The 25,142-nt window shown below is 33.2% G+C and overlaps 3 protein-coding genes across 16 annotated transcripts in view; 2 read left to right on the top strand and 1 right to left on the bottom strand.

Annotated features, from left to right (window-relative positions):
- ptpn22 (protein tyrosine phosphatase non-receptor type 22) overlaps window positions 1-4,076 on the bottom strand; it is a 32,447-nt gene extending 28,371 nt beyond the window's left edge. For 4 of the 5 annotated variants that reach the window (XM_073938594.1, XM_005162180.6, XM_005162181.6 and 1 more), the window contains exon 1: window positions 3,587-4,076. In XM_073938594.1, the coding sequence (XP_073794695.1) occupies window positions 3,587-3,688 (102 nt within the window). In that variant the 5' untranslated portion in view covers window positions 3,689-4,076. 5 annotated transcript variants of the gene reach the window in all.
- LOC137489130 (transmembrane domain-containing protein TMIGD3) overlaps window positions 1-16,403 on the top strand; it is a 36,666-nt gene extending 20,263 nt beyond the window's left edge. The window contains exons 1-6 of one of the 10 annotated variants that reach the window (XM_073939030.1): window positions 1,329-1,605; window positions 3,113-3,173; window positions 9,601-9,933; window positions 10,119-10,430; window positions 12,358-12,505; window positions 15,452-16,403. In XM_073939030.1, coding sequence (XP_073795131.1) covers window positions 9,750-9,933; window positions 10,119-10,430; window positions 12,358-12,505; window positions 15,452-15,593 — 786 coding nt within the window. In that variant the 5' untranslated portion in view covers window positions 1,329-1,605; window positions 3,113-3,173; window positions 9,601-9,749 and the 3' untranslated portion in view covers window positions 15,594-16,403. Of the gene's footprint in view, window positions 1-1,328; window positions 1,606-3,112; window positions 3,174-8,056; window positions 8,164-9,600; window positions 9,934-10,118; window positions 10,431-12,357; window positions 12,506-15,451 lie in introns of those variants that run through there. The other 9 variants (XM_073939029.1, XM_073939027.1, XM_073939028.1 and 6 more) reach the window with 9 other exon arrangements.
- A 174-nt stretch (window positions 16,404-16,577) lies between these two features.
- Window positions 16,578-22,967, top strand: rca2.2 (regulator of complement activation group 2 gene 2). Its single transcript, XM_009296937.5, has 9 exons — window positions 16,578-16,617; window positions 17,043-17,166; window positions 17,961-18,155; window positions 19,290-19,386; window positions 19,490-19,569; window positions 19,697-19,879; window positions 20,023-20,196; window positions 20,420-20,611; window positions 22,780-22,967. Exons 2-9 carry the CDS (start codon window positions 17,067-17,069, stop codon window positions 22,935-22,937), a joined length of 1,179 nt encoding a protein of 392 aa, XP_009295212.1. The 5' UTR covers window positions 16,578-16,617; window positions 17,043-17,066; the 3' UTR covers window positions 22,938-22,967.
- The last annotated feature ends 2,175 nt before the right edge of the window (window positions 22,968-25,142 follow it).

Genomic DNA, 25,142 nt, shown 5'->3' with positions numbered 1-25,142 from the left:
GTTTGACAGAGATAGTAATGGAGCATGTTTGAAAGTGGTGGTTCTTTTAATCTGAGACTGCTCGATTGATGTGATAGGGACTTCCTTTCACTTTGGGAGACTCTGTATAGAGATATAAAGTGTTCCTCACAGTGTGCTGAACATGTTGCAGCTGATGAGGAAGATAACAGACACTCTTTAACAATCAGGCTGTGCCACAGATTAGGTTTTGTTCTATATTGAAACATGATGTCAAGTGCGGGCCTGAATTGGTTTGGGACTTTTTTCAAATTTTTTGTTTATTTTATTTATTTATTTTTTGGGGGGGTTTTTTTCTTTCACTTTTTTGTTTATCAAATGTTGCATGAGGGATCCTGGACAATAAACCCTCTTATGCTGCCATATAGCCAAAATGCATTGTTTTGGTTTGATTTGATTTGACTTAAAATTAGAGGGTCTCATTCATTAGTAATTTTGTATTTGGTGTTTATACACACATTTGAACTTCTCATGAAAACTTTCCAACTAATTCAGAAAATGTGTATACGCAGATGAGTTTGTTCTTAAATGTTCTTCTGTTTGTAAATATGAATTGTTCTCAGGAAGCATCCTTGTGCACGCGATTAGTAATTTGTATAAATCATGCCTGTGCCAGCTCCATATAAGGGCTTTTGGTAAAGCGGCACTTGTCAAGAGAAAATTTTAAAAAAGTCAAATTATAAATTAATAAAAGACAATCATGTCACTGAAACATAAGAAAAAGGGCTTAAATGTTAATGAAGGTTTTGATGTTGGAAGGAACGTGCCTTCAGTTTTGAAAATGCGAGGAAAAACGCACTGCTTTTTTGTTGACTTTTAAAAAGACAAATTTCAAAATGCAAGCCAAGCACTGTATCAACTCACTCTCATTAAACATCACACTTTTGTACACTTTTTACAAACACAGTCACAGTTGCCATGACTCCAAACATAACACAATAATCACCTTTTATATAAGAACACAGCAGGTGATTGTGGTTTGGACCACTGATTATATACATTACTATATATAATCCTCCTTAATTATTACACCCTGTATATTTTTTATATCTTTGTGCATCTGTGTTTCTTTTTCAACATATTTCTAAACATAATAGTTTTAAAATCTCATTTCTAATAACTGATTTATTTTATCTTTGACAGTACATAATATTTGACTTGATATTTCAAGATACTAGTATTCAGCTAAAAGTTCAAATTAAAGGCTTAACTAGGGTAATTAAGTTAATTAGGCAAGTTAGGGTAATAAGGAAAATCATTAATGTAATGATGGTTTGTTTATTAATTCATTCATTTTCTTTTTGGCTTAGTCCCTTATTAATCAGGGGTCGCCACAGTGGAACAGACCGGCAACATATCCAGCATATGTTTTATGCAGCAGATGCCCTTTCAGCTGCAACCCATCACTGGGAACAACCCCTGAACTCTCATTCACACACATACACTACGGACAATTTAGCTCACCCAGTTGACCTATAGTGCACGTCTTTGGACTTGTGGGGGAAATCGGAGCACCCAGAGGAAACCCACGCGAACACGGGGAGAACATGCAAACTCCACACAGAAATGCCAACTGACCTAGCCAAGGTTTGAACCGCAGCGACATTCTTGCTACTCACTGTGCCTCCGTGTCACCATGGTTTGTTTAGACATTCGGAAAACAAATTGCTTAAGAGGGCTAATAATAATGACCTTTTTTAACTGCTTTTATTCTAGCTGAAATAAAACAAAAAAGACTTTCTCCAGAAGAAAACATATTATCGGAAATACTGTGAAAAATTCCTTGCTCTGATAAACATAATTTGCAAAATATTTGAAAAAGGAAAAAAAAAATCACTGGAGGGCTAATAATTTTAACTACAATAATAATGAACATGAAATGTATAATAATTCATTTGTAAAAGTTAAAAATACACTTTTTATTGTCTAGTTACTTTTTATTCACACTATAAATAAATTATAGGATCATATTTAGGGCTCTTTATACATGTTTATAAGGCATAAATTATTATTGTGTATGTGTGGTATCAGTTGTTCTTGAACAGATTTAGATTTAGAATAAATTTTAGTGTGAAGGTTTTAATGAATCATGATTTATCAATGAACAGTGTTGGGGGTAATGCATTACAAGTAACTTAAGTCACGTAATAATATTAGATTTCAAAGTAACAAGTAAAGTAACACATTTTAAAAATTAAGTAACTTTTTTTTTTAAATGTAACGCAAATTACTTTTTGTTTAAATAATGAACTTTTGCAAAATAAATTACTGAAGTAAAATAATTGAACATAGTCACATTGAATCATGCACTTAATGAGAGAGTTTACTCCCCGGTGAAACAGACAGAAATGAAGATGGCAGGCCTGAGCCTTAGATTTCTGGAATAGAAAAAGAAAAAAGAAGAAAAAAAAGAAAACACTAAAAGTTCTGAAAGAGATCAAGCCACTGTCAAGAAAGAAAAAGTAACGCAAAAGTAATGTAATGCATAACTTAGCATAAAAAGTAATGCAACTAGTTACTTTTTTCGGGAGTTACTTAATTTTATAACTTTCCTCAACACTGTTCCTGAAAACGTCCATGCGCACATTTCATGCTTAAATTTGTGCATATGCATGGTTAGTGAATGAGGCCTGGTGATTTTTCTTTTAAAGTAAAGAACTTTTTCCATGAAGACATTTTGTAAATTTCAAACTTTAAATATATTAAAATTAAATATTTGATTAATAATTTACATGGCTAAGAACTTCATTTAAACATTTTTAAAGGTGTTTTTCCCAGTTTATCTAGTGTGGAATTGCTGCTAGTGGCACCAGAGTAATGAGTGAATCCAGTGAACATTGAGTAGATACATTTTAAAGTTTATTTGGTTTAGCTTACTGACGAAATAGTGATACATTCTGAACTATTTAAATTAAAAATATTTAGATTAAGATATTGAGAGATCTATCATATCCATCATATCTTGATATCATATCCAGTCTGCTAAACGTCCTGTTCAATTTAAACAGCTGAGCGGACCATAAGACAAAATCGAAATACTAAATCTTTAGACAGCATATTAATTTAGACATTTTCTGCTTTTTTGCATTCCCAGGTTTGACTCAAAGTGACTCAGGACTTCCTCTCAATTGCTATGACTGTTCACATGGAATAAAGTAGGTAACATTAGAGGGGAACAGCATGTATGAAGCTAATTTCGGAAACACATCTAAGTAGTACAGAGATGAATAACTACTCAGGGCTCCAAAAAGACATTCATTCAGCTATTGATTAATTAATGAATTAGGTCTGTATTAATAAATAGCAAAACACCAGAAAGGGATATTTGTGAAAGCTCAAATGAAGAGGCAGTGTTTTCAGAAGAGGAAGTCCACATTTAGCCATTTAAGTCACCGCATCAACTCTGCTCCCAGACATGTTTTATTTTTATCTTTCTTTTGGCTTGTGCAATGCTAATATTTTGAATGCCTACATCCATTCATGTTCAAATGCTCATATAGTCACAAAACATTGCATGTAATGTAAAATAAAGTGGTTAGTATTATATTGGAGCTGGTTAATGACCTACCAAAAACTCCCCGGCAAAGCCGTTCTCTGCCGTTTCATCTTCTGCTTCCTTGATGGCGATTAGATCCAGTTGGTTCCTCAGAATGTGCATTTGGGCGTCCATGGCATGATGTGTGAGACAGCAGCTTCCTCTGTCATATCAGAGAAACGGGAGATCGGTGGATTTCAGAAAGGAGCCCATCTTTCACTTTCTTTCTGCGTGCGTCTGTCTTTGGGCTGTAGTTGAGTTGAGGAACTGATGTCGTTACGGAAGCAGTGGTTGCAGCAGTTCACAAGTTCTGTGGTCAACGCTTAGATTGGCTGTGACCTTCTCTGCTCTTCATCTCTAACTTAAGCTTCTTTCGCTTGTTTGCTGTTGCTTGTCTGGTCGAGTTGATCCTACATCCGTGGCCTTGTCTTTCTTTCTCTCTCTGTCTGATTTTTTTCTGTCCAACACTTTGTATCACAAGGTCTAAAGCGCTTGTACCCCCACACAGGAAGCTTTTGTGGGTGGGTGTAAAAATGGTGAGAGAGGCAAAGTCATTGCTGAAAGCGGCCAAGCCTGTTTGATGACATTCAAAAGAGTTGAGGAAGAGCTAGTGTTTAGAGAATGTATTAATGAAGCCACACCAGAGAAAGATACTGGTGTGACTCTTGGAATAAAGGCATGTCAGACAGCAGTTTGAATTCATTGTATTTTCTGTGTCATTTATCATTTGTGTACAAGCAGTGTTTTATTTTTAGTTTTTGTCACCACATATAATCTTTCTAGATATCAAATAGTTTACTTTAATTCCCAAGCAGAACATAAACTGGACATTTTTGTATTTAAATCCTGAAATTCAATTCAGTTCATCTTTTTTTCTATAGCGCTTTGACAATGTAGATTGTGTCAAAACAGCTTAACATAGAAGTTTTAGTAAATTGAAACAGTGTCAGTCTAGTTTTCTTAGTTGAAGTTCAGTTTAGTTCAGTTCGCTTGTCCCCCCTCCCGTCTCCCCGATGGCACGCGCTCACACCACAAACGGGCTTCGGCATGCTTACGTCATCGCTGCTGCGCTGTTCAGTGAGAAGCGCTCTCTCACTCAGCAGCACAGTGGAGATTTCTCTAGTTATATCGTTTCAGTCGTTTGATTTGCCGTCAAATATTTCGGCAAACAGTCCTTATGCCCTATTCACACGGGGCTTCAGCGTCAACGCTTGACAGAGGGCGTGTCTGAAGTTGGAGCTGAAACGATTGTCATAGAAGCGTCAGCCAATTAAATTCAGTCAGCAATAGGCCACTGTCTGAGCTGGTGTATTTGCATACAGCGATCTGATTGGCTGACGCTTCTGTCGGCGCTTGAAAAGTTGAGCTGGTCCCAACTTCTGCAGCGAGGAACGCTTCTGAAACGGCGCCGACGGATCCACAATGCAGTTTGGCAATGCCTGATGTCACTCATTCAAAGTGAATGGGAAGCGTTGACGCTGACGCCCCGTGTGAATAGGGCGTTAGGGATGCGGTGACACGCAGTCAGATATTTCGCCGAACAGATCCGCCACTTTTGGCGCTCATAAACAATCATAAAGCTCTCGTGCTGCAGGAATGAGGAGGTCTGCTGAAGGCGCGCAGCTGTCGTGAAGTGAGGAGTTTGCGTCTTTAATAAACGACGGCAGTTTGCGTTCACTGAACAGTAAGAATGATTAATAAATCCATATGAAACAGTACCTTAAAAGTCACGTCTCGCTTTCAGTTTCGGGCTTTGGCGCGTTTTGCACTCACACACAAGCGTACCGCGCCAAAGCCCAAGTGAACCGGGCTTAGGCACACCTCTTCCAACCGGGCCAGGGCCAGCCAAGTAAACCGTGCTTGAGCCCGATTCAGCGCACTCACACTTCTCAAACGATCCAGTAAACGGGCCTGGGCATGGTACGAATGGCATAGTGTGAGTAGGCCCTTAGATGTTGTGCCTCACCTCTCTCCAGACTCTGGGACCTTGATTTCCAAATGAAATGCAAAATTTACTTTAAAAAGAGAACTTTGTATACATAAAAGAGAACTTTGGCCCGCTTTTTATAGCCCAGGTAAGACACCTCTGATGTCTCGTTCTTCCCTCTTCTGACCAGCTTTATGGAGATGCTGATTTGATTGTCCTGCAGGACTTGGATCTTGCCCACACTGCCAAATCTAGTTTAGGAACAATAGTATTTAGATGCAATGCTTAATTAGCTAGCAAACATGCCCAACAAAAACACTTATAGAGATTCTGTGGAGTATTGTGAGGAGGAAGATGTGAGACGCCAGACCCATGCCATGTCAGTTTTGCATAGGGAGCTTCCACCAAATTCTGAGGCCTGTACATGTTCATACTTTGCAGTTGTCCAACATTTTTGTTAAAATCTTTTTTTATTGGTCTTAACTTAAAACTAAAAATTTCTAATATACTGAATTTTGGGTTTTCATTAGCTGCAAACCATAATCATCACAATTTAAAAAAAAACACTTGAATAGTCTGAATGTAATGAATCTATATAATATAGTATCACAGCTTTATGGAGATGCTGATTTGATTGTCCTGCAGGACTTGGATCTTGCCCACACTGCCAAATCTAGTTTAGGAACAATAGTATTTAGATGCAATGCTTAATTAGCCAGCAAACATGCCCAACAAAAACACTTATAGAGATTCTGTGGAGTATTGTGAGGAGGAAGATGTGAGACGCCAGACCCAACAGCGCAGAAGAGTTGAAGGCCGCTATCAGACCACAGATTGATTGTCTCCATGCCATGTCAGTTTTGCATAGGGAGCTTCCACCAAATTCTGAGGCCTGTACATGTTCATACTTTGCAGTTGTCCAACATTTTTGTTAAAATCTTTTTTTATTGGTCTTAACTTAAAACTAAAAATTTCTAATATACTGAATTTTGGGTTTTCATTAGCTGCAAACCATAATCATCACAATTGAAAAAAAACACTTGAATAGTCTGAATGTAATGAATCTATATAATATAGTATCACATTTTGAATAGAATTTTTGAAGTAAGTCAGCTTTTTGTTAACAATTTATTGAGACGCATCTGTATATCTGTTACGCTGAATTACACAGAAATATTCGTCAGCCATATTTAGACATTTTGTTTTCACGTTATTTGAAACGTTAAAGTAGACACTTGGTGTTCATTATCCTTTTTTATGAATAGAAAATCACTTTTGTAAAAATTAAACTGTATTTTATACATTTGTCTCAAAATGATATGCCTTACCAATAAGCGAGAAAATGTACTGCATGAGATAAAATCTCTTTAAAATGTTTAAATGTGTATGTGAGTATGTGTAAATAATGTTTAAGCCTATATTTTTTTAATTTATTTTTGCCAATAACCAATATATCTTAGTTTGTTTTTGTGCATTTTGACTATTGCATTTTGATTATTATATGTTATAATGTTAAAGTCAGAATTATTATCCATCCTGTGATTCTTTTTTTAAATATTTCCCAAGTTTAACAGTCCAAGAAATTACAGTATCTCCAGTAACATTTTATCTTCTGAAAAAGTCATTTGTTTTATTTTTAGTAGAATAAAAGCAATTAATTATTTTTTAAAATATCATTTTATGGTCTAAACGATACATGTATAAAATTTAGATAGAATATATATATATATGTATATATATATAGAATATATATTATATGTATATATATATAGAATATATATATATATATTATATATATTATATATATATATATATATATATATATATATATATATATATATACACATACAGTTGAAGTCAGAATCATTAGCCCCTTTGATTTTTTTTTTTTTTTTCCTTTTTAAAATATTTCCCAAATTAAGTTTAACAGAGCAAGGAAATTTTCACAGTATGTCTGATAATGTTTTTTCTTCTGTAGAAATCTTATTTGTTTTATTTCAGCTATAGAAAAAAATCTGTTTTTAATTTTTTAGACACAATTTTAAGGACACAATTATTAGCCCTTTTAAGCAATTTTTTCGATAGTCTACAGAAGAAACCATCCTTATACAATAACTTGCCTTATTACCCTATTCTGATTCCTATCTTGTTAACCTAATCAAAAAAAGTTTTTAAATGTCACTTTAAGCTGTATAGAAGTGTCTTGAAAAATACCTAGTCAAATATTATTTACTGTCATCATGGCAAAGAAAATAAATCAGTTTTTTACATTTGAGAACTTACTTTGAATGTAATCCTTCCATCTTGTGGCTGTTCTGATGAAGTGCAGTTTTTGACCTTTTCCTGTGTTAAAAACAATGCTCTCTTACAGGCATATACACTAATACCTGTCCGAGTATCTCAGAAAGTTAGAAAATTTGATTCAATATTTTAATTGTTATTTTTTTTTCAAAGTTTTGCATGAACGGAGTAGTTTTTAGTGTATACCGTTTTTAGTACAGACGTACTTTTTTGATTTTGGAAAATGAAAGAGCACACAATGCCAAACCACAGTTCGTCCATCGCTGTTTTACATCCTGTTTCACATAAAAATAGCATGCAACAAGGTGCATCAAAGCATTTCTCATCAAGCACATTATCATTACAAGTATGAGGGGGCTGTATTTGCTGTTTTTAGCACAAAGTAAGTCTCTTTTTTGATACAATTTTGTGTGTGTGTGTTTTTTTTTTTTTTTTGTATTTGCATTTGTTTAGTAATTTACATTTATTTATTTCTGTTAGAGTCTTGTTTAATGAAACAGGAAATTAAGATGAAATCACAGAAAGAAAACAATCTTAGGGCTATTTTTAATGCATGTTCAACCTGAAATAGCATTGCCTGAATTAACTCCTTATGTTCTCTTGTGAATCCGATTCTTGTTCATTTTGATTTATAGATTTTGATTTATGGATTAAATTTAATTTATTAAATTAAAAATAATTTTTTAACTACAAATATCATGTCTGAGTAGACACTAAGAGACATTTTGTAACTACTGATCATGGGTTTTTATACAAATTTCCACATTTACTTCTGTACACACATTGGCCAAACATAATGACTGAGAAGCACACACAAGCAATCTGTTATTGATTGTAGATTTACAGCTTTTTTTGTATAAAATGCTTTATTCATATAATTTTTTTTTCAAAAGTGTATATTTGAAACTAATGTACACACATTAGCTGATAAATATGAGAATCATTTATGTCACTAACAGTCTTACAAATTGTATACTGTGACAAACCAATACTGTAGTTCTAGTTGAAGACAAAATTATCCTTCTGTGAGTTTTTTAATTTTTTTTCCAAGTATTTCCTATGTAAAACACATTTTAAAACATAATATTGATTGCTAATTTCTTTCGTCTTTGCTATTATAAAAAATAGCACATTTTACTAGTTATTTAGCAAAATACTAATATTCAACTTAAAGTGCAATTTAAAGGTTTAACTATAATTAATCTAAGTAGGTAAGCTAATAATAAGGCCAGAGTAATTTCTTCTGTAGCTACTCGAAGAAAAACATTACTTAAGTGGGCTAATATATTATTACAGCTAAAGTAAAGGAAACAACACCTTCTCCAGAATCAAATTATAATAGGATATACTGTGAGAAATGTCCTTTCTCTATTAAACATAACTTGGGAAATATTTGAAAAAGCATTTTAGTTGCAGAGAAGAGTTTGAAATTTTGTTTCCCAACTATATAAGCTCTACACAATTTTACAGTAATGATGAAAAGAGTGAGTGTAACATTACTGAATTTATTTTTAATTTTTTTATGTAGGCTGGGGACTTTTGATAGGCTTTGTTTTTTGGTCAAAAACTGACACGTGTATACTTAACAAATAATATGTATGAGCAGGAAATCACATTTTGTAATTTACAGAGATATAGTTTTTTCTCCCAAAAATGAGGATTTTGGAATTTAAACCCCCAGAATGCAGTTGTCGTGAAACTATTTATAAAATAGATAGAATTGTCAATTAAATGTGATTTTAGATGTGCTGAAACTGAAACAATATGTTTTGTTGATCAGCATTATTTACGCACTCTCAACTCTACTCCTTTCCTGTAGTAAGCGTTCAGCTTCAGTGTGATAAAACAAACATTCAAGCCACAGTTGGAACCCCAGTCACGATTATCTGCACCTACAGAGCAAGCCAGTACCGATTTAGCAAGAAATACTGGTGTGCTGGAGACTCCAGATCCTCTTGTGAGGTTCTGATGGACACCGATGGATTCTGTGACGCTGCATACAGAACACGGGCTCAGATCATTGACAGAGTCTCTAAAGGTGTGATTGTTTCTATAAGAGATCTAAAGTTAGAGGACACTGGAATATATTGGGTCGCAATTGACAAAATTTATGCTGATTTAATGATAAGGATCCAACTCACGGTAACTAAAGGTAAGACTTTAATAGTTTGATAATACCAATCTTAAAAGTTTTACACCGAATGCGATTTTACATTCCAAAAATGTGAGGTGCACCACACTGCCTTTTTTGTTGCCAAGAGTTATTAAAGAATAATAGGGCCCCTTTAAAAATAAAAAAAAAATATTTTAGCACTAATAAAAGGCCTGTTCTTTCAGAGGCTGTGGACAAACCAAATGTTTGGCCTCTCAGTTCATTGGAAAGGACGTGCTGGGGAGAACCAGTTGTGTTACGATGTGGGAGTACGAGAGGAACCAATGCACAGTATACTTGGTACAAAGTTGGCCGCCCAAATAACATTGTCCTGCACAACTCGCCTGATCTCTGTCTCCAATGTTCAAACATCATTGAAGACAACCAGCTTTTCTGCTCAGCCTATAATGATGTCAGCAGCCAGAGCAGCGATTTTGTTACTGTGCAACTACTTCAGCCGGCAGACAAGAACTGCATTTACCTCATCTCATCAAAGGGTGAGTTTAATTTGTACTTTGGTTGTGTATTTCAAGTGTTTTATTATGTGCTTTATTATGATCTTTAAGGGCTGTTCACACATTTTGAAAAAATAATGTAGGATGTGTAATGTAATTTGATCAGTAAACCATTTACTGCTTCGCTAATGTTTACAGAGCCTATTTGTTTTATGTTCAGTCCACTTAAATTTGTAAACCATTAAGTTAACTTAAATGATTTGTGTTGGGACAACATGAAGGAATTTTGTTGGTCCAACTGTACCTGGTTATGGGTTTTGTAGTTCCCAGCATGCTTTGCGTGGGATTGAATTAAGAGGGGGAATGTTGACAATAAAAGTAATTTTAGGTATTTAAAGGTAATAGACTTATTTAGAAGATTTTCATGTAATGCTTTGATGTATGTAGAATTTTGAGATTAGAAGCCCCCATTCTTTGGGTGTTAGCAGCTTAATTAGCAAAAATGCAGTTTGTTGCTTTGCTAAGTGAACAATACCTGTCCTAAAATTAGTTCTGAGATCAGTCTCAATCAACATATGTAACTCGTTAAATATGCTTAAAATGACCATTTTAGTTCAATTAGGCTAACTTCAAATAAAACTAAGAGACTTTGAAACGTGAGACACATAGACACACATGATATTTCCAGACCTTTGAGTTTGAGTAAAAAATACAGATGTATTTAAACTTTTATTTGAAAAAAAATCATGTTGGACCAACTCAATTGCATTTAATCATGTAAATAGTTTTTTTGTTGGTGTTAAACAAATTTATTGGATGGAAATCCTGCCCTCAATTAAATTGAGTTTCTACAGTGAATTGTTTTTTTCACAGATGCTTGTTATATAAGATGCTGATAATGATCATGCAATGATCATATAATCTAATAACTAACTTATTACAAAAGTTCACATTTGAACATTGATTGATAAGAACTATCTAAGTGGTCCCCAAACTCATTCGTTGAGGGCCAGTGTCTTGCAGATTTCAGCTCCAACTTTGACTTAACATACCTGCACGGATGTTTCTAGACAGCCTAGTATAAGCTCGATCAGCTAGGTGTGTCTGATTGGGGTTGGAACTTCACTTTACAGGACAACGGCCTTCCAGGACAGAGTTTAGGTACCCCTGACCTATAATGGAAACTTACTTTAAAAAAATTATATTTAAATCTAAAAAAAATTTTATTTGATTTGTTAATTTATTTATTTTTATAATGATAAAGATTTAGTTAAATAATGTAAAATGTAAGCGAATAGCACAGTCTACATTACTGTAACATGTATGGCACAAGCAAAATTGTTGAAATCACTCCAAAAGTCCAAAAGCAAAAAACATTGACAGCCTTCATCCAGAATTCATCCTGCTTTAAAGACCTCTACGGAGATAATAATACAAATATTTTATAGTGTTATTCTAAATTTTATTAAGCTTCATTAACTACTTAAATGGTGGATAAAAAGATTTGCAAAAGATTACCACATCTAGCGTATAGTTCCAGCTACCTCCAAAACATTTGTTAAAAGGCTTAAAAGGATAGTACACCCAACAATGATAATTTCTTACAATTTACTCTCACTCAAGTGGTTCCAAACATTTATAAATTTCTTTTTTCTGTTGAACACAAAACAAGATATTCTGAAGAATAAAAAAATAGCTCAATGGAAGTCAATGGCTGTTTTTTTTTTCAACATTCTTCAGCATATCCTTTTTTGTGTTCTGCAGAAGAAAGAAAATTAAACAGGTTTGGAGCAAGTGGAGGATGAGTAAATAATGTCAACGTTTTCATATTTGGGTGAACTATCCCTTTAAGGCTGAAAAGAGTTTTAACAGTCGATAATCTCTCAGAATATAAAGAAACATGCACAAAATGGCTGAATGGCAAAATTGTTAAACACTAATAATGACAATAAACCTTTTTCTTGGTCAGCTTTCTCTAGCCATGAATGTATAAGAAGCACAACACCTCTTTCAACATCCATCCAATCTACGGAGTCACTATCAACATCCACTCATCCCCAAAAATTGGAAAGTACAGTGACAGTCTTTCAACTCACATGGAGTCAGAATAAGACAATGTAAGTTTATCAAAAAGAACAGAAAGCTACTGGGTAAAATAATAGCTATATGAATTACAGCTACATCCTCCAAAATTGAGTCTCTTTTTTATATTTCTTTCTTAATATGTTTGCTGAACACAAAAGAAGATATTTTGGAAAATGTTGGAAACATGTAACCATTGACTTCCGTAGTACTTATCTGTCAAACCAATGTTTGTGTTCAGCAGAAAAAGCACTCATAAATGTTTGGAAGCACTTGAGTGAATGAAACTGAACCTCACTGTTTATTTTATAATTTCATTTTAAACTTGAATGAAAGATTTTCTCCTAAAATGGACATTAAAGTCAGAGAACAACCAACAAGGCCACTGCTTAGTCTTATTTTAAATTAGGTTAAGCAGAAGTAATAGAGCAGTTTTTTAAACATATGTCATGAATTACATATATTCTGAAGCACATGACAAAAACAAAAAACTCAAAAACAAAAACTCAGACAGAAGGTTGTCCAAATGAAGGCCAAAGAATTTAGAATGCTTTAGAATGTCACTCTCAAGTCCCCCAAATTGGCTGATTGTTCATGAAAGACAAATGTACAAGAAGACAGGATAATGTTTAGGATTTTAATAGTCAGTTGTTTGAAGACTGCAGCTGAAAATTGCATGGCAGTTCTGTGCTGAATAGGAAAATATTGTGACATTTAAAAGAAATTTTGTCTGCAGTGATCAAACCTCTCACTGGCAGAAAAAAATCACAATCTTTGCTGAGGAGCATGTTGAGTGTACAGAGAACAGGTCCACCATTCACTTTAGTATTGAAAGCCACTTTTTTGAATCTGAAATATCATGTTTGTCATCATCAAACTGATGAAAGACTGAACCCAAATCATGGAAAAGGAAGCTTCATGGTTTTTAGATGTTTGCAGCAAGTGTTTGGCCTCTAGAGTTTATCAGAAGCTTTGTTAAGTCAGTGACATGCAGTTCATTATCTGATTTTAGCAGCCAATCCCAATCAGTTTGCAAAACAACGAGCCCCATCACAGAGCAAAATGGGTTAATGAACCAAAGAAACCTATACGAACACGGGGAGAACATTCAAACTCCACACAGAAATGCAGGAACTCTAACCAGCGACCTTCTTGCTGTAAGGTGTTCATGATGCCCTATAAACAAGCTCAAAAACAGAGAAGATGTATCTGCTTTAACATTTGAGTGCTTGTTTCAGCACAGAGCAGTTGATTCTAGAGCGTCTAAATCAGTTAGCTTCTTGTAAAGCAACTGCTTTGGGCAAAATATGAAAAAATAAAATAAAATGACTAGCCCAGAGTCTTGATCTCTAAACCTAATTAAAAATCTCTGGAAAATCCTTTTCAGGTAGCAAAGAATTTTGCCCCAGATTTGGAATAAAGTTGGCACCGCAGGCATTCGTCCGGCTCTGGCATGCAGCATGTGGGCCAAACATGGCCCAGGTTTGGCTGAGGTGGCACCGTCTTACAGGCGGCACTCAAGACTTGGGCCAGATCTCAAATGTAGTATTTGGCCCAGATGTTTAAATGTATATGTGGTCCACAAAATCTTGACCCACTTTTAAAACACATTTAAATTATTTTTGAGCAAAGAAAAATTTTTAGCAATCAGGTCGCTTCAAGAAAAAGCACAGCCATAAAGCGAAATGGTTGATGGGTTCATAAATAACAGTGACACACCAACATACCTGGCCTAGTTCAAGCCCAGATATGGGTTATCAACTTGGCTGAGACTTGTCCCAGATATGGTCCATGTTTGCCGCTTGTATGGAAGCCAGACTTGGTCCAGTCATGTACAGTAATTCACTGCGGCATGTGGGCCAAGCAAATGCTGATGGTGTGGGCCAGATTTGGGCCAGAGAAATTTTGCTATGGGGGTTGGCAATCAAAGTTATAGCTTAGAAAGCCAATACAGTCAGTGAACTGTGGAAGAGACATAAGAAAATTGAACAAGATCACACAGCAAAGCAGAGTGAAAGACTGATGCCCAGTAAGAGACTAGTGAAGTACTGTGGCTATACGGATATACTGAAGTTAATCAAAGTAGTGACCGCCAAACAATCTTCTGATTTTTGACTGCTGTAATCTTTAGAAATGTTCATTCTAGTTTTCATGCTATGATCATTGCTTTTTGTCTTATTTTGATTACTGTGTGTAAAGTGGTAATTTTGTGAAACACTCCTCTTACTAGTATGATATAGCCGCAATGTAATTTTTGAAGATTACATTATTTGAAGAAATAAAAAATTATAATCGAGTTTACAATTGTTCTCTAATTTTGGTTTCCACTTTATATACAGTTGAAGTCAGAATTATTAGCCCCCCTTTGATTTTTTTTTTTCTTTTTAAATATTTCCCAAATGATGTTTAACAGAGCAAGGACATTTTCACAGCATGTCTGATAATATTTTGTCTTTTGGAGAAAGTTTTATTTGTTTTATTTCAGCTAGAATAAAATAATAATAATAATAAAAAAACAGTTTAAGGTCAAAATTATCAGCCCCTTTAAGCTATATTTTTTTCGATAGTCTACAGAACAAACCATCATTATACAATAACTTGCCTAATTACTCTAACCTAGTTAACCTAATTAACCTAGTTAAGCCTTTAAATGTCACTTTATGCTGTATGGAAGTGTCTTAAAAATATCTAGTCAAATGTTATTTACTCTCATCATGGCAAAGATAAATCAATCAGTTATTAAATAAATAATGTGTTAAAGAAATCTTCACTGCGTTAACCAGAATTTAGGGGAAAAAATAAACAGAGGGCTAATAATTCAGGGGGACTTCAACTGCATATCAAAAGTATTTCTAATAGAAATTTGCTTAGTATTATCTGTTTTTTTATATCTTATATTGAAATATTTTTAATGCAGTTTCAATAAACAGAATCAGAACAATTGAGTTTGTAAGATTAAAACTAATGCTTTTCTTTTATAGGTCTTGGTCTGCTTTACCTCTATGGTATGAGTGTCTTCGTTGGGTCGTCTTCTCAGCTATGATTATCATCCTCTGTGTAGTGCACTCATGCTCAAAACCGTACATATTTTCAGCCCAAGACAAACATCCCAAAGATGTCTGACTGCCAACCACAATTACAAAGTCATTGCTAGTTATTATTTTTACTGTATAAAGGCACATACTTTGCATTCATTTTACTCAATGCTGACTTTTATGCAACGTTCTTATTATCCATAAGGTGTGCAGTTAACGCCATGAACTGTGTTATTCCATTTTGTAGATATTTCAGATTTAGTTGTGATGTTTTTTTGTGTGTGTGTGTCTGTTTTGTACTCACTTTGACCAATAATATCCCACAACATCCTCACGTTAGAAAGGATGTTAATGCAAAAACAAATATCCCTGGCACTTAAACAGGCAACATCTGGTTGTTTTCATCAACACCCCCAGTAGGATGAAAACAATTGTCAATTAAACAAGACTGAAACTGAAAGTGATTCATAGTACAGTATAATTGCCCGCCCATCCTGAAAGGAAAATATCACTCAGTGAGCTATTGTTAAAGTTGTTTTTTGACCTTGATGCGCCACATAATCTATGACTTATAATACCTTGGGAGTTTTAAATAATCTCTGTTGGAAAAAATAAGGCAAGCAGTTTCAGTTTTTTTCCACCCTAGCTATTTATAACCTCTGTTATTTCACGTGTAAAAATAAACCAATTAATTAATTGTGATAGTAGTAACCACATACAGTATTTCTAAGCTTAAAACTTGTTGATTCTTACAACAACAAAAAAAACATTACATATATCTGGAGAATGTATTAGACCCTCACTCTTAAAAAAAGTTTTTTTTTTATACCATGAAAAAACATTTAGATGAATAAAATGGACTTTGCACTTTAAATAAAACTGTTATTTAAAAAAAAAATTCTGACTCTTTGTGCAAATTAAATTGGTTGTTCTATGGCATTGCTAAAACAACAACACAATCTTGGGACATTTATTTTAAGCGTATTTGAATCAGGTTACTGAGAGGATTTCCTCATGTGTCCACCCATCCTGTCCCAATATCGTATTTATATGAGGACAAGGGATATAAACATCAGTTCTGATGGAGCTTATACACCTGCATACACCTCTGAGTAAGTATGAGCTGTTATTCAGCCTTTTTTACAAACAATTATTCTTAGCATTAGTTTTTAGAGAATGGATGATACATTTCTTTTAAAATTACATCTGGGTAAAGAATTGAGAAAGTATGTTAAAAGTATTTACTCACAAATATATTTTGTTTTAATTGCATTGTAAAACCAATAATACACAACATACAGTGTGCTATAAGCATTTTATTTAATAAACTTTAAGAAAATTAAGCTTTTAAAAATAATAATTATATATATATATATATATATATATATATATATATATATATATATATATATATATATATATATATATATATATATATATATATATATATATAAATCCAAAAGATATTGTGTTCAATCTAAAATAAAAATTCTGCATAGATCAACATTATGATATGCTGTTCCATTTTTTTATATAGCCAAGTATATTTCTCTGCAGTTAAATGGGCAAAGTTCACCAAAGTTCAAACACTATGGGATTTGAATTGCTGCATCTCTGCTCTGCTGCCCTCCTGTGTATTTTGAAAGCAGCAAATATAGAAGGTGAGTTTGTTGTGCTTCACTGAGTTTTTTTAAAGAACTATTTCAAATACTGTGAAAAACAGATATGAAATTCTTTAATAAGTTTCATATTTACGCAAAGGAGTAAATAAAATGATCGATTTGAAGGAAGATTGCTAATTATATAAATACACAAATAATAAAAATCTGTTATTTTACTTTTCTTTTTTTTGTGACTGTTGGGGTGCCGGTAAAAAGTAAATAAACTTTTAAAAATGGCCATTAAATAACAGAAACTTACCGTAAAAAAGGCAGATGTTAAACAGCAGAAATTTACCGTACAATAACAGATGTTAAAAGACGGAAATATCGAAAATCTTAATTCAAGGAATTTTCTGTTATTTTTTAACGTCCATTATTCTGTGATAAATTTCTGTAATTTTATTGTCAAGTTTTTTTTCTGGCACCTTTGAATTGTGGGGGAAACCAGAGCACCCGGAGAGAAACCCACACAAATACAGAAAGAACACGCAAACTCTACACAGAAATGCAGACTCAAACAAGCAACCTTCTTGTTTTAAGGCGACAATTCTATCCACTGAGCCACAGTGCTGCCTTATAAAAAAAACAAACAAAACGGTCAAGCAAAATCCTCCACAAAATATTAGATACACATTTAACACAAGGCAAAGACTAAAACAGTGTAGGCATTTATATGTATGTATGTATATATAACATTTTTGTCTTTCTGAACAGCAAAATGTTGCCCAATTACTAGTGTATTCTAAGATTTTTGAATCAGATTATTACTATATGATTTGTTTTTATCTCCACAGGACAGTGTACACTGCCTTCTTTTGAATCAAGGAATGTTACCTCATCAGGATATTATAGTCCAGGTCACACTTTCCAAGATGGATCTGTTTTAACATTTGAGTGCATGTCTGGGCACAAACCTGTTGATTCAAGAGCAATTAAATCAATTACTTGTATGCGAAGCCAGTGGACAAATCTGGGGCTCAGTTGCACAAGTATGTACTGCCAATAGCTATCATTAAATATAGCTTTTTCAAAAAGCGGATATCAATAGGCATTTCAACAAGATTTAAACAAAACTTAAAATGGTTGTGAAAAAAAAAAACATGTAGTAAAACATTTTGATGACTACAGATAATCATTGTTTTGATTATACAAATGACAAATCGTCACCTTATAAGTTTCTATCTGACATTTTTGTCAAAATTGAGTTATTGACATATTCTTATTAAATGACAACTTATTTACATTATGGGATGTTTTTTATTAGTTGTTTACATTTAAGACTTTTTATTTAAAAAAAAAAAAATGTTACACACAAACTTTGAAGCTCAATATCTCAGGATAATTTAAAACGCAGATAGAACCTTATAATTCCAAGGTAGATTTAGATATTAATGCAAGACACATTGCAGCATCACACATTTTCTCTTAACCTTTTCACAGTCATTGTAACTTCCTGATTTACCTTATTTTGCATACTAGAGTAATAAGTGGAAGTTTACTTGTTAAATAAAATGTCATAAACAGTACCACTCAATAGTTTGAGATGAGTAAGATTTTTAAGTATTTTTAAAGAGGCCTTTTCTGCTCACCAAGACTGCATCACCAAGGCATTACATTATCTGGTATAAGAAATACAGTGAAAACTGTAACTTAGAATCTTTGCTTGGGATTAAAGGACGACAAAGCTACAATAACAGCATTATTTAAAAAAAAAAAAAAAATATATATATATATATATATATATATATATATATATATATATATATATATATATATATTATATATATTATATATATATTATATTTTATACATATATTCTTGTCTTTGTTGTCACTCTCAAACAATTTAATGTGTCTTTAATTCATAAAAAGAAAGCACATTTTAATGGTACTTTTGAATGTACTGTAATAGAGTTTGCACCAAAATATGAATCAGCACAAAAGACACAGAGACTGGAGTAATAAAGCTGAAACTTGAGCTTTAAATCACAGGAATAAATAAAATGTATTAAAACTACACACAATAAGAAAACAAGATTTTGGATTATTTTAAATTGTAATTTGTATTAAAATTGTAATGTATTATAAATTGTGCAGCTGCTTAATATATTGTATCAACTACAGGGAAATCCTGTGGGAGTCCTCCAGAATTTGCAAATGGGAGATATGAAATAACTGGAGTTTTATTTGGTGACACAATTAAACCCATTTGTAACAAAGGGTGAGTCAGAAGATTAAAATGAATTATACTGTAATTTTCCATTTTTGTAATTAGACTGTCACTGTCTTTAATTGTTTGATAAGAAATGAATATTCACTTTCAGATTTATGTTAGTTGGGTATGGGTTAACACAAAGAGTGTGTCGAGATGGAGGATGGGATAGCAGAGATCCAGTTTGTGAATGTGAGTTATTTCAAAAATTGTAACAAAATATCACATTCATTCAGAGGCACTTTGATCAGTATAAAATTATGTGCTCTCATGTGTATTGCACCCCAAAATCAACCTGGATGTTTTTTATTCTATTCAGCGGTGAAATGTGCAGCACCACCAACTGTAGAAAATGGACATCTTCTACATGAGCCTCTGGAAAGTTATGAATATACACACGTCTTGACCTACAGATGTAATTCTGGGTTTAGTCTTAGTGGAAGTCCAAACCTTCATTGTTCTGATGATGGGACCTTTAAACCAGATCCACCCAAATGTTTGGGTAAGTAGTTGCTAAAACGGTTACAAATGAAAATTGGGTTTTATTTGGATGTTTATGAATACTAGTACTAACAAATTGATGTGATGTTTGATTAATATAAAATGCTTATGTTCACTTTTTTTTTATTTTGTCCCATTTTGCAGATGGGTGTCCAAAGCCTGAAATTCCACATGCAATTAGAATTGGTGGAAAATCTCCCCCATACAAAATAGGACACTTTATAGAGTACAAATGTCAAGATCTCTATACACTGAAAGGAATAAAGGAAATCGCCTGTACAGCAGAAGGATGGGATCCTGAACCACCAAAGTGCATTGGTAAGAATGTAAAAAATAAATATTTTAATAATGCTTGATTTAAAAATCAATGCTTTAATTCCCTTGCTGATGTCACTTTGTTTAATGTTCTGATCCCATACTTGTTAAAGGTTTATAATCTGTTACCTTCAAATGGTTGTGGAAAAGTAAAAACACAAATGATTAATAATTAGTAAAGAAACAGTTTGACTCTCATTAATATTTCTTGTGTTTATCTTTATAGAGCCTTGTAGTTTGCCGGATTTTGGAAGAAAAGTCACTTTAACAAAAGAATTCAGCTCCAAAAACCTTTTTCCACATGGATCTAAAGTAACATTTAAGTGCAGCAGTGGATATGAGCCAGTTGATTCAACAGCATCTAATTCAGTTACTTGTGAGGAAACCAAATGGACAAAACTGCACCTGACCTGCAAAGGTAAGTTCTGTCATTTTGTCTGTCAACACTGTCGCCAAATGACTAGTGGTTAAGTGTCTCGACCCGAATTTGATTTCTGGATCATGGTCTTTTGCCAATTTGTCTCCTCTCTCTGCTCCCCTCACATTTCTGTCTCTACTGTCATATCACATAAACGTAAAAAAAAAAAAAAAAAAAAAAGTTTGTTAAAAATGGTTTCATATCTGTTGATGTATCTTAATAATAAAAGGCCCTGTAAAAGTTTTACATTTAACACACTTGCTATATAAAGGCTGTGGATGTTAGAACGGTACTTTAGTGAAACCATTGTTGGGTAAGTTACGTAAAAAAAGAAATTAATTAGTAATTACATCATATTTAAATTATTTTTCTAATTACTTGAAAGGTAAAAGTAGAAGTAGTCTTTAAAGTGACTGTTTTACTCAATTAGTTATTTAACCTACTGTAGTAATAAATCTCTGCGCATATACAATAGAAATTGTCAAGATTGACAAGACCTTTTAACTGAAAAATTTAATAAAAATAACACAAATTTTAAACAACATATCTATCAAAACACAAAATGTTTCAAATGAATGACAACGTAGTTCTTACATATCAAATTGTCACATTTATAAAACATTTAATTTTTTCTTAAGCATTTGCGATTGACCTCCTTTAGTTGAATGTAAAATGTGATACTTTTTAGTTGAAAAATAGAATTAATCTTAAAATACAGTTGAAGTTAGCATTATTAGCCCCCCTGAATTATTAGACTGCTTGTTTATTTTTTTCCCAGATTTCTGTTTAACGAAGAGCAGATTTTTTCAACACATTTCTAAACATAACAGTTTTAATATCTCATTTCTAATAACTGATTTTTTTTATATTTGCCATGATGACAGTAAATAATATATGACTAGATATTCTTCAAGACACTTCTATACAGCTTAAAGTGAAATTTAAAGACTTAACTAGGTTAATTAGGTGAACTAGGCAGGTTAGGGTAATTAGTCAAGTAATTCTATAACAATGGTTTGTTCTGTAGACTGTCGGGAAAAAAATTAGCTTAAAGGGGCTAATAATTTTGTCCCAAAAATGGTTTTTAAAAAACTAAAAATTGCTTTTATTCTTGCCGAAATAAAACAAATAAGACTTTCTCCAGAAGACAAAATATTATCAGACATACTGTGAAAATGTTCTTGCTCTGTTAAAAATCATTTGGGAAATATTTAAAAAAGAAAAAAAAATCTAAAGGGGGCTAATAATTCTGACTTCAACTGTATATAGGAAATATTGTGACAAATTCCTTAATCCCTTGATCTGTTAAACATAATTTGGGAAACATTTGAAAAAGAAAACAAATACTAATAATTTATGTACAGTATTTAAGGCAACCCTGTAAGTTTTGGTTCTCAAATAATGATGCAGGACTTTAAAAGATTTAGAATACAATACACAAGTTGTATGGTCCATCAACATTTTTAAATTTGATTATTGTTGATCTTTGCTTTATTAATAACAGGCTGTACAACATAAATATATTAAATACAATCTACTCTATTTATGCAATTGCATGCAATTATTAGTTTATGAATTTTATTAAGTTATCTTTCAGCCAGTAAGCGCCAAAAGGAACGGCGTCATACCGCCCCGTAGCGTTCACTTAAAAAAAGAAATACAGCCATACGTACCTCTGGCTACATAATTCACTGTCTCCAGAAACGTCCGCGGGACTATGTTTTCAGACTGAGCCTGGGTTGCTATAATCTGTGATTGGCCAATAGCAAGTCGGGAAGTTCATTGAGGTCTACCTGAGCTCAAACTTCCCTCTCACCTTGCTAACGTGAAGGAGCCCAGGGCTCGAGAATTTTACAAGCTCAGGGCTCTCTCCCGGAACAGCATGCCAAACACGCTTTATAAACAATCATCAGCTTAGTGTGAACTCTTGAAATACAGGTATCTGTTGAGCACAATACAGCAAGACATGTGGCTTTTCTGATCATGTGACTGATATTATACTCAAATAAATCAATAAATGTTTTATGTTTACTTTAATCTATCCGATTTAAAGTCATTTATAGCTATGCCTATGATTGTTATTACACAGAGTAATCTCTATAAGGACCCTTTTACAAGAGTAGATATTTACAATAATTGTGTTTCTTATTTTTTCCTTTTTGCTTTAGCAAAACCTCAACCACCTCCAGTCATAGAAAATGGGAAAATTGAAGCTGTCATTTACAAATGTAACAGTGGCTTTTTTCTGAATGGAAGTTCAATGCTACTTTTTTCAGAGGATGGGACGTTTGAACAAGATCCACCAAAATGTTTGGGTAAATTATAATTAAAAGGCCACTAAATAAAAATGATATAATTGTCCTTATTGTGACTTTTGAGATGTCGAAAAATGTGTAGTCTCTTATTTTATTTCAGATGGGTGTCACATTTGAAATGTAAAATATTACAATTTAAGACAGATTGCATATTTTAAAATTCTTATTTGCTATACATTCTTCAGATTTTCAATTCATCAAACTTGCATTTACTTGCAGTAAAGTTGCCTGCAGAGAGCATTACATTACACTCTCATTAGAAAGGGTTATTTATTGGCATCGATGGTTCTATAAAGAACCTGCAGCATACTTGGAACTTTTCATCCCACAAAACATTCTTTGCAGTGGGGGAAAAAAATTCACTATTGAAAAAAAAGGGTTTTTTGAAGAACTTTTTAGAAAATGGTTCTTTGTGGAACCAAAAAAATAATAAATTAAGAATCTTTATTTCTTACCACTGACCCTTGATTTTTAAAGGTGTATCATATTTGTACAAATTATTGTTTTGTTTTTTTACACTTTGGTATACTAAGTAACTGTGTATTTTACTGTTACTGACTATGAAAAATACCTCTTTCTTCAGCAGAATCTCTCTGAGCTGAAAAATGCCTTGGAGGGCAAAGGTAAATTGTTACCATTGCCTTAATTCTTAGCTTAATGACATTTACTGAGTAAATTTAAATTTAAATAATTAACTAAAGTTATAATTAATTGTTGTATAATCGTTAGAGTTCTCATGTAAACTATGGAAAAGCTTCCATAACTTTGCAATATTTGATTTTATATTAAGAAAAAAAGATTTTATATATATCATAACCCCCCCCCCCCCCCCACACACACACACACACACACACACACACACACACACACACACACACACTCACACACACACACTCACACACACACCCCTGCAAATGTTTAATTATTTTTTTTATATATTTAATAAGTGCTGTTTAATGGAGAGAAGTTTTTTCCAAACATTTCTAAACACAATAGTTTTAATAAATAATTTCTTAGAACTGACTTTATATTTTGAAGTTTTTGTTGTTTGTTACTTTGCAAAATACTATTATTCAGGTTAATTAGAGAAGTTAGGTTAATTAGGCAAGTTACCATATATATATATGGCAGACACGGACAAATTATAGTGGGACCATGGCTCTTTTATAAATTTCTCATTCATATTTTGTCCTGTGAGAATCACATCAGAGACTTGATGACTATCTCGCCTTCTATTCTTGCTGGTCAAATCCGGTTTAAACATCCGCACATTCAATGTTATATGAACTGTATTGTGTATAGCTGTTTATCTTGAAACTAGTGTGGAATCTAAATTTAAAGTAAGGAATGTTTTGTGATCAAAAGTGCTTTTGTATATAGCTACGTTTAATTTCTAAACTCTTTTTATAGTTACTGACTGATGTATGTTCCTGAGATGTGTCTTCCTGATATTATGAATATGTGTATTTATATAGCCTGATGGCCATATGTATGCTCTTCGTTTGTAGGGTTTCTTTGTTTTTACTCAAAGCTTCTTATAGCTTCTGAATTGTCTGTAGAAAGTGTGCAAACTGTGTGGGCCTTGTGGTAAATAGAGAGACTGATGATTTTGTTGATATAATATTTTGCCCAACATTTCATAATTTTGTTTTTCTTTGGAAATTTGATATTGGGATTAAGTATCAATGCTTTAGTATAATAAGATAAAATGTATTTGTAAAACTTTATTGATGTCTACCAGAAATTTCATGTCCAAAATGTCACTGCGACACATGAATGTAACTGTAGTTTCAAACAATTAAACACTGACAAAGTCATGGCAAAGTCTTGTGTCACTATATTAACATTTTACCAAAATCAAGCTCAAAAAATGAAGTTACAAGACGATGTTGTTTTAGATTTTTCTAAATTGGTAAATAATTTAAGTTGTATAAATTCTGGGGCGGCGTGGTGGCGCAGTGGGTACCACTGTCCCTCACAGCAAGAAGGTCGCTGGTTCGAGCCTCAGCTGGATCAGTTGGCATTTCTGTGTGGAGTTTGCATGTTCTCCCTGTGTTGGTGTGGGTTTCCTCTGGGTGCTCTGATTTCTCACACAGTCCAAAGACATGTGGTAAAGGGGAATAAGCTAAATTGTCCGTATAGTATGTGTGAATGAGTGTGTATGGATGTTTCCCAGTGATGGATTGCAGCTGGTACGGCATCCGTTGCATTAAACA

Source organism: Danio rerio, chromosome 23, assembly GCF_049306965.1.
Source record: "Danio rerio strain Tuebingen ecotype United States chromosome 23, GRCz12tu, whole genome shotgun sequence".
Classification (NCBI taxonomy): Eukaryota; Metazoa; Chordata; class Actinopteri; order Cypriniformes; family Danionidae; genus Danio; species Danio rerio.
Note: the sequence above shows the minus strand (reverse complement) of the source record. Positions and strands in the feature narration are given on the sequence as shown.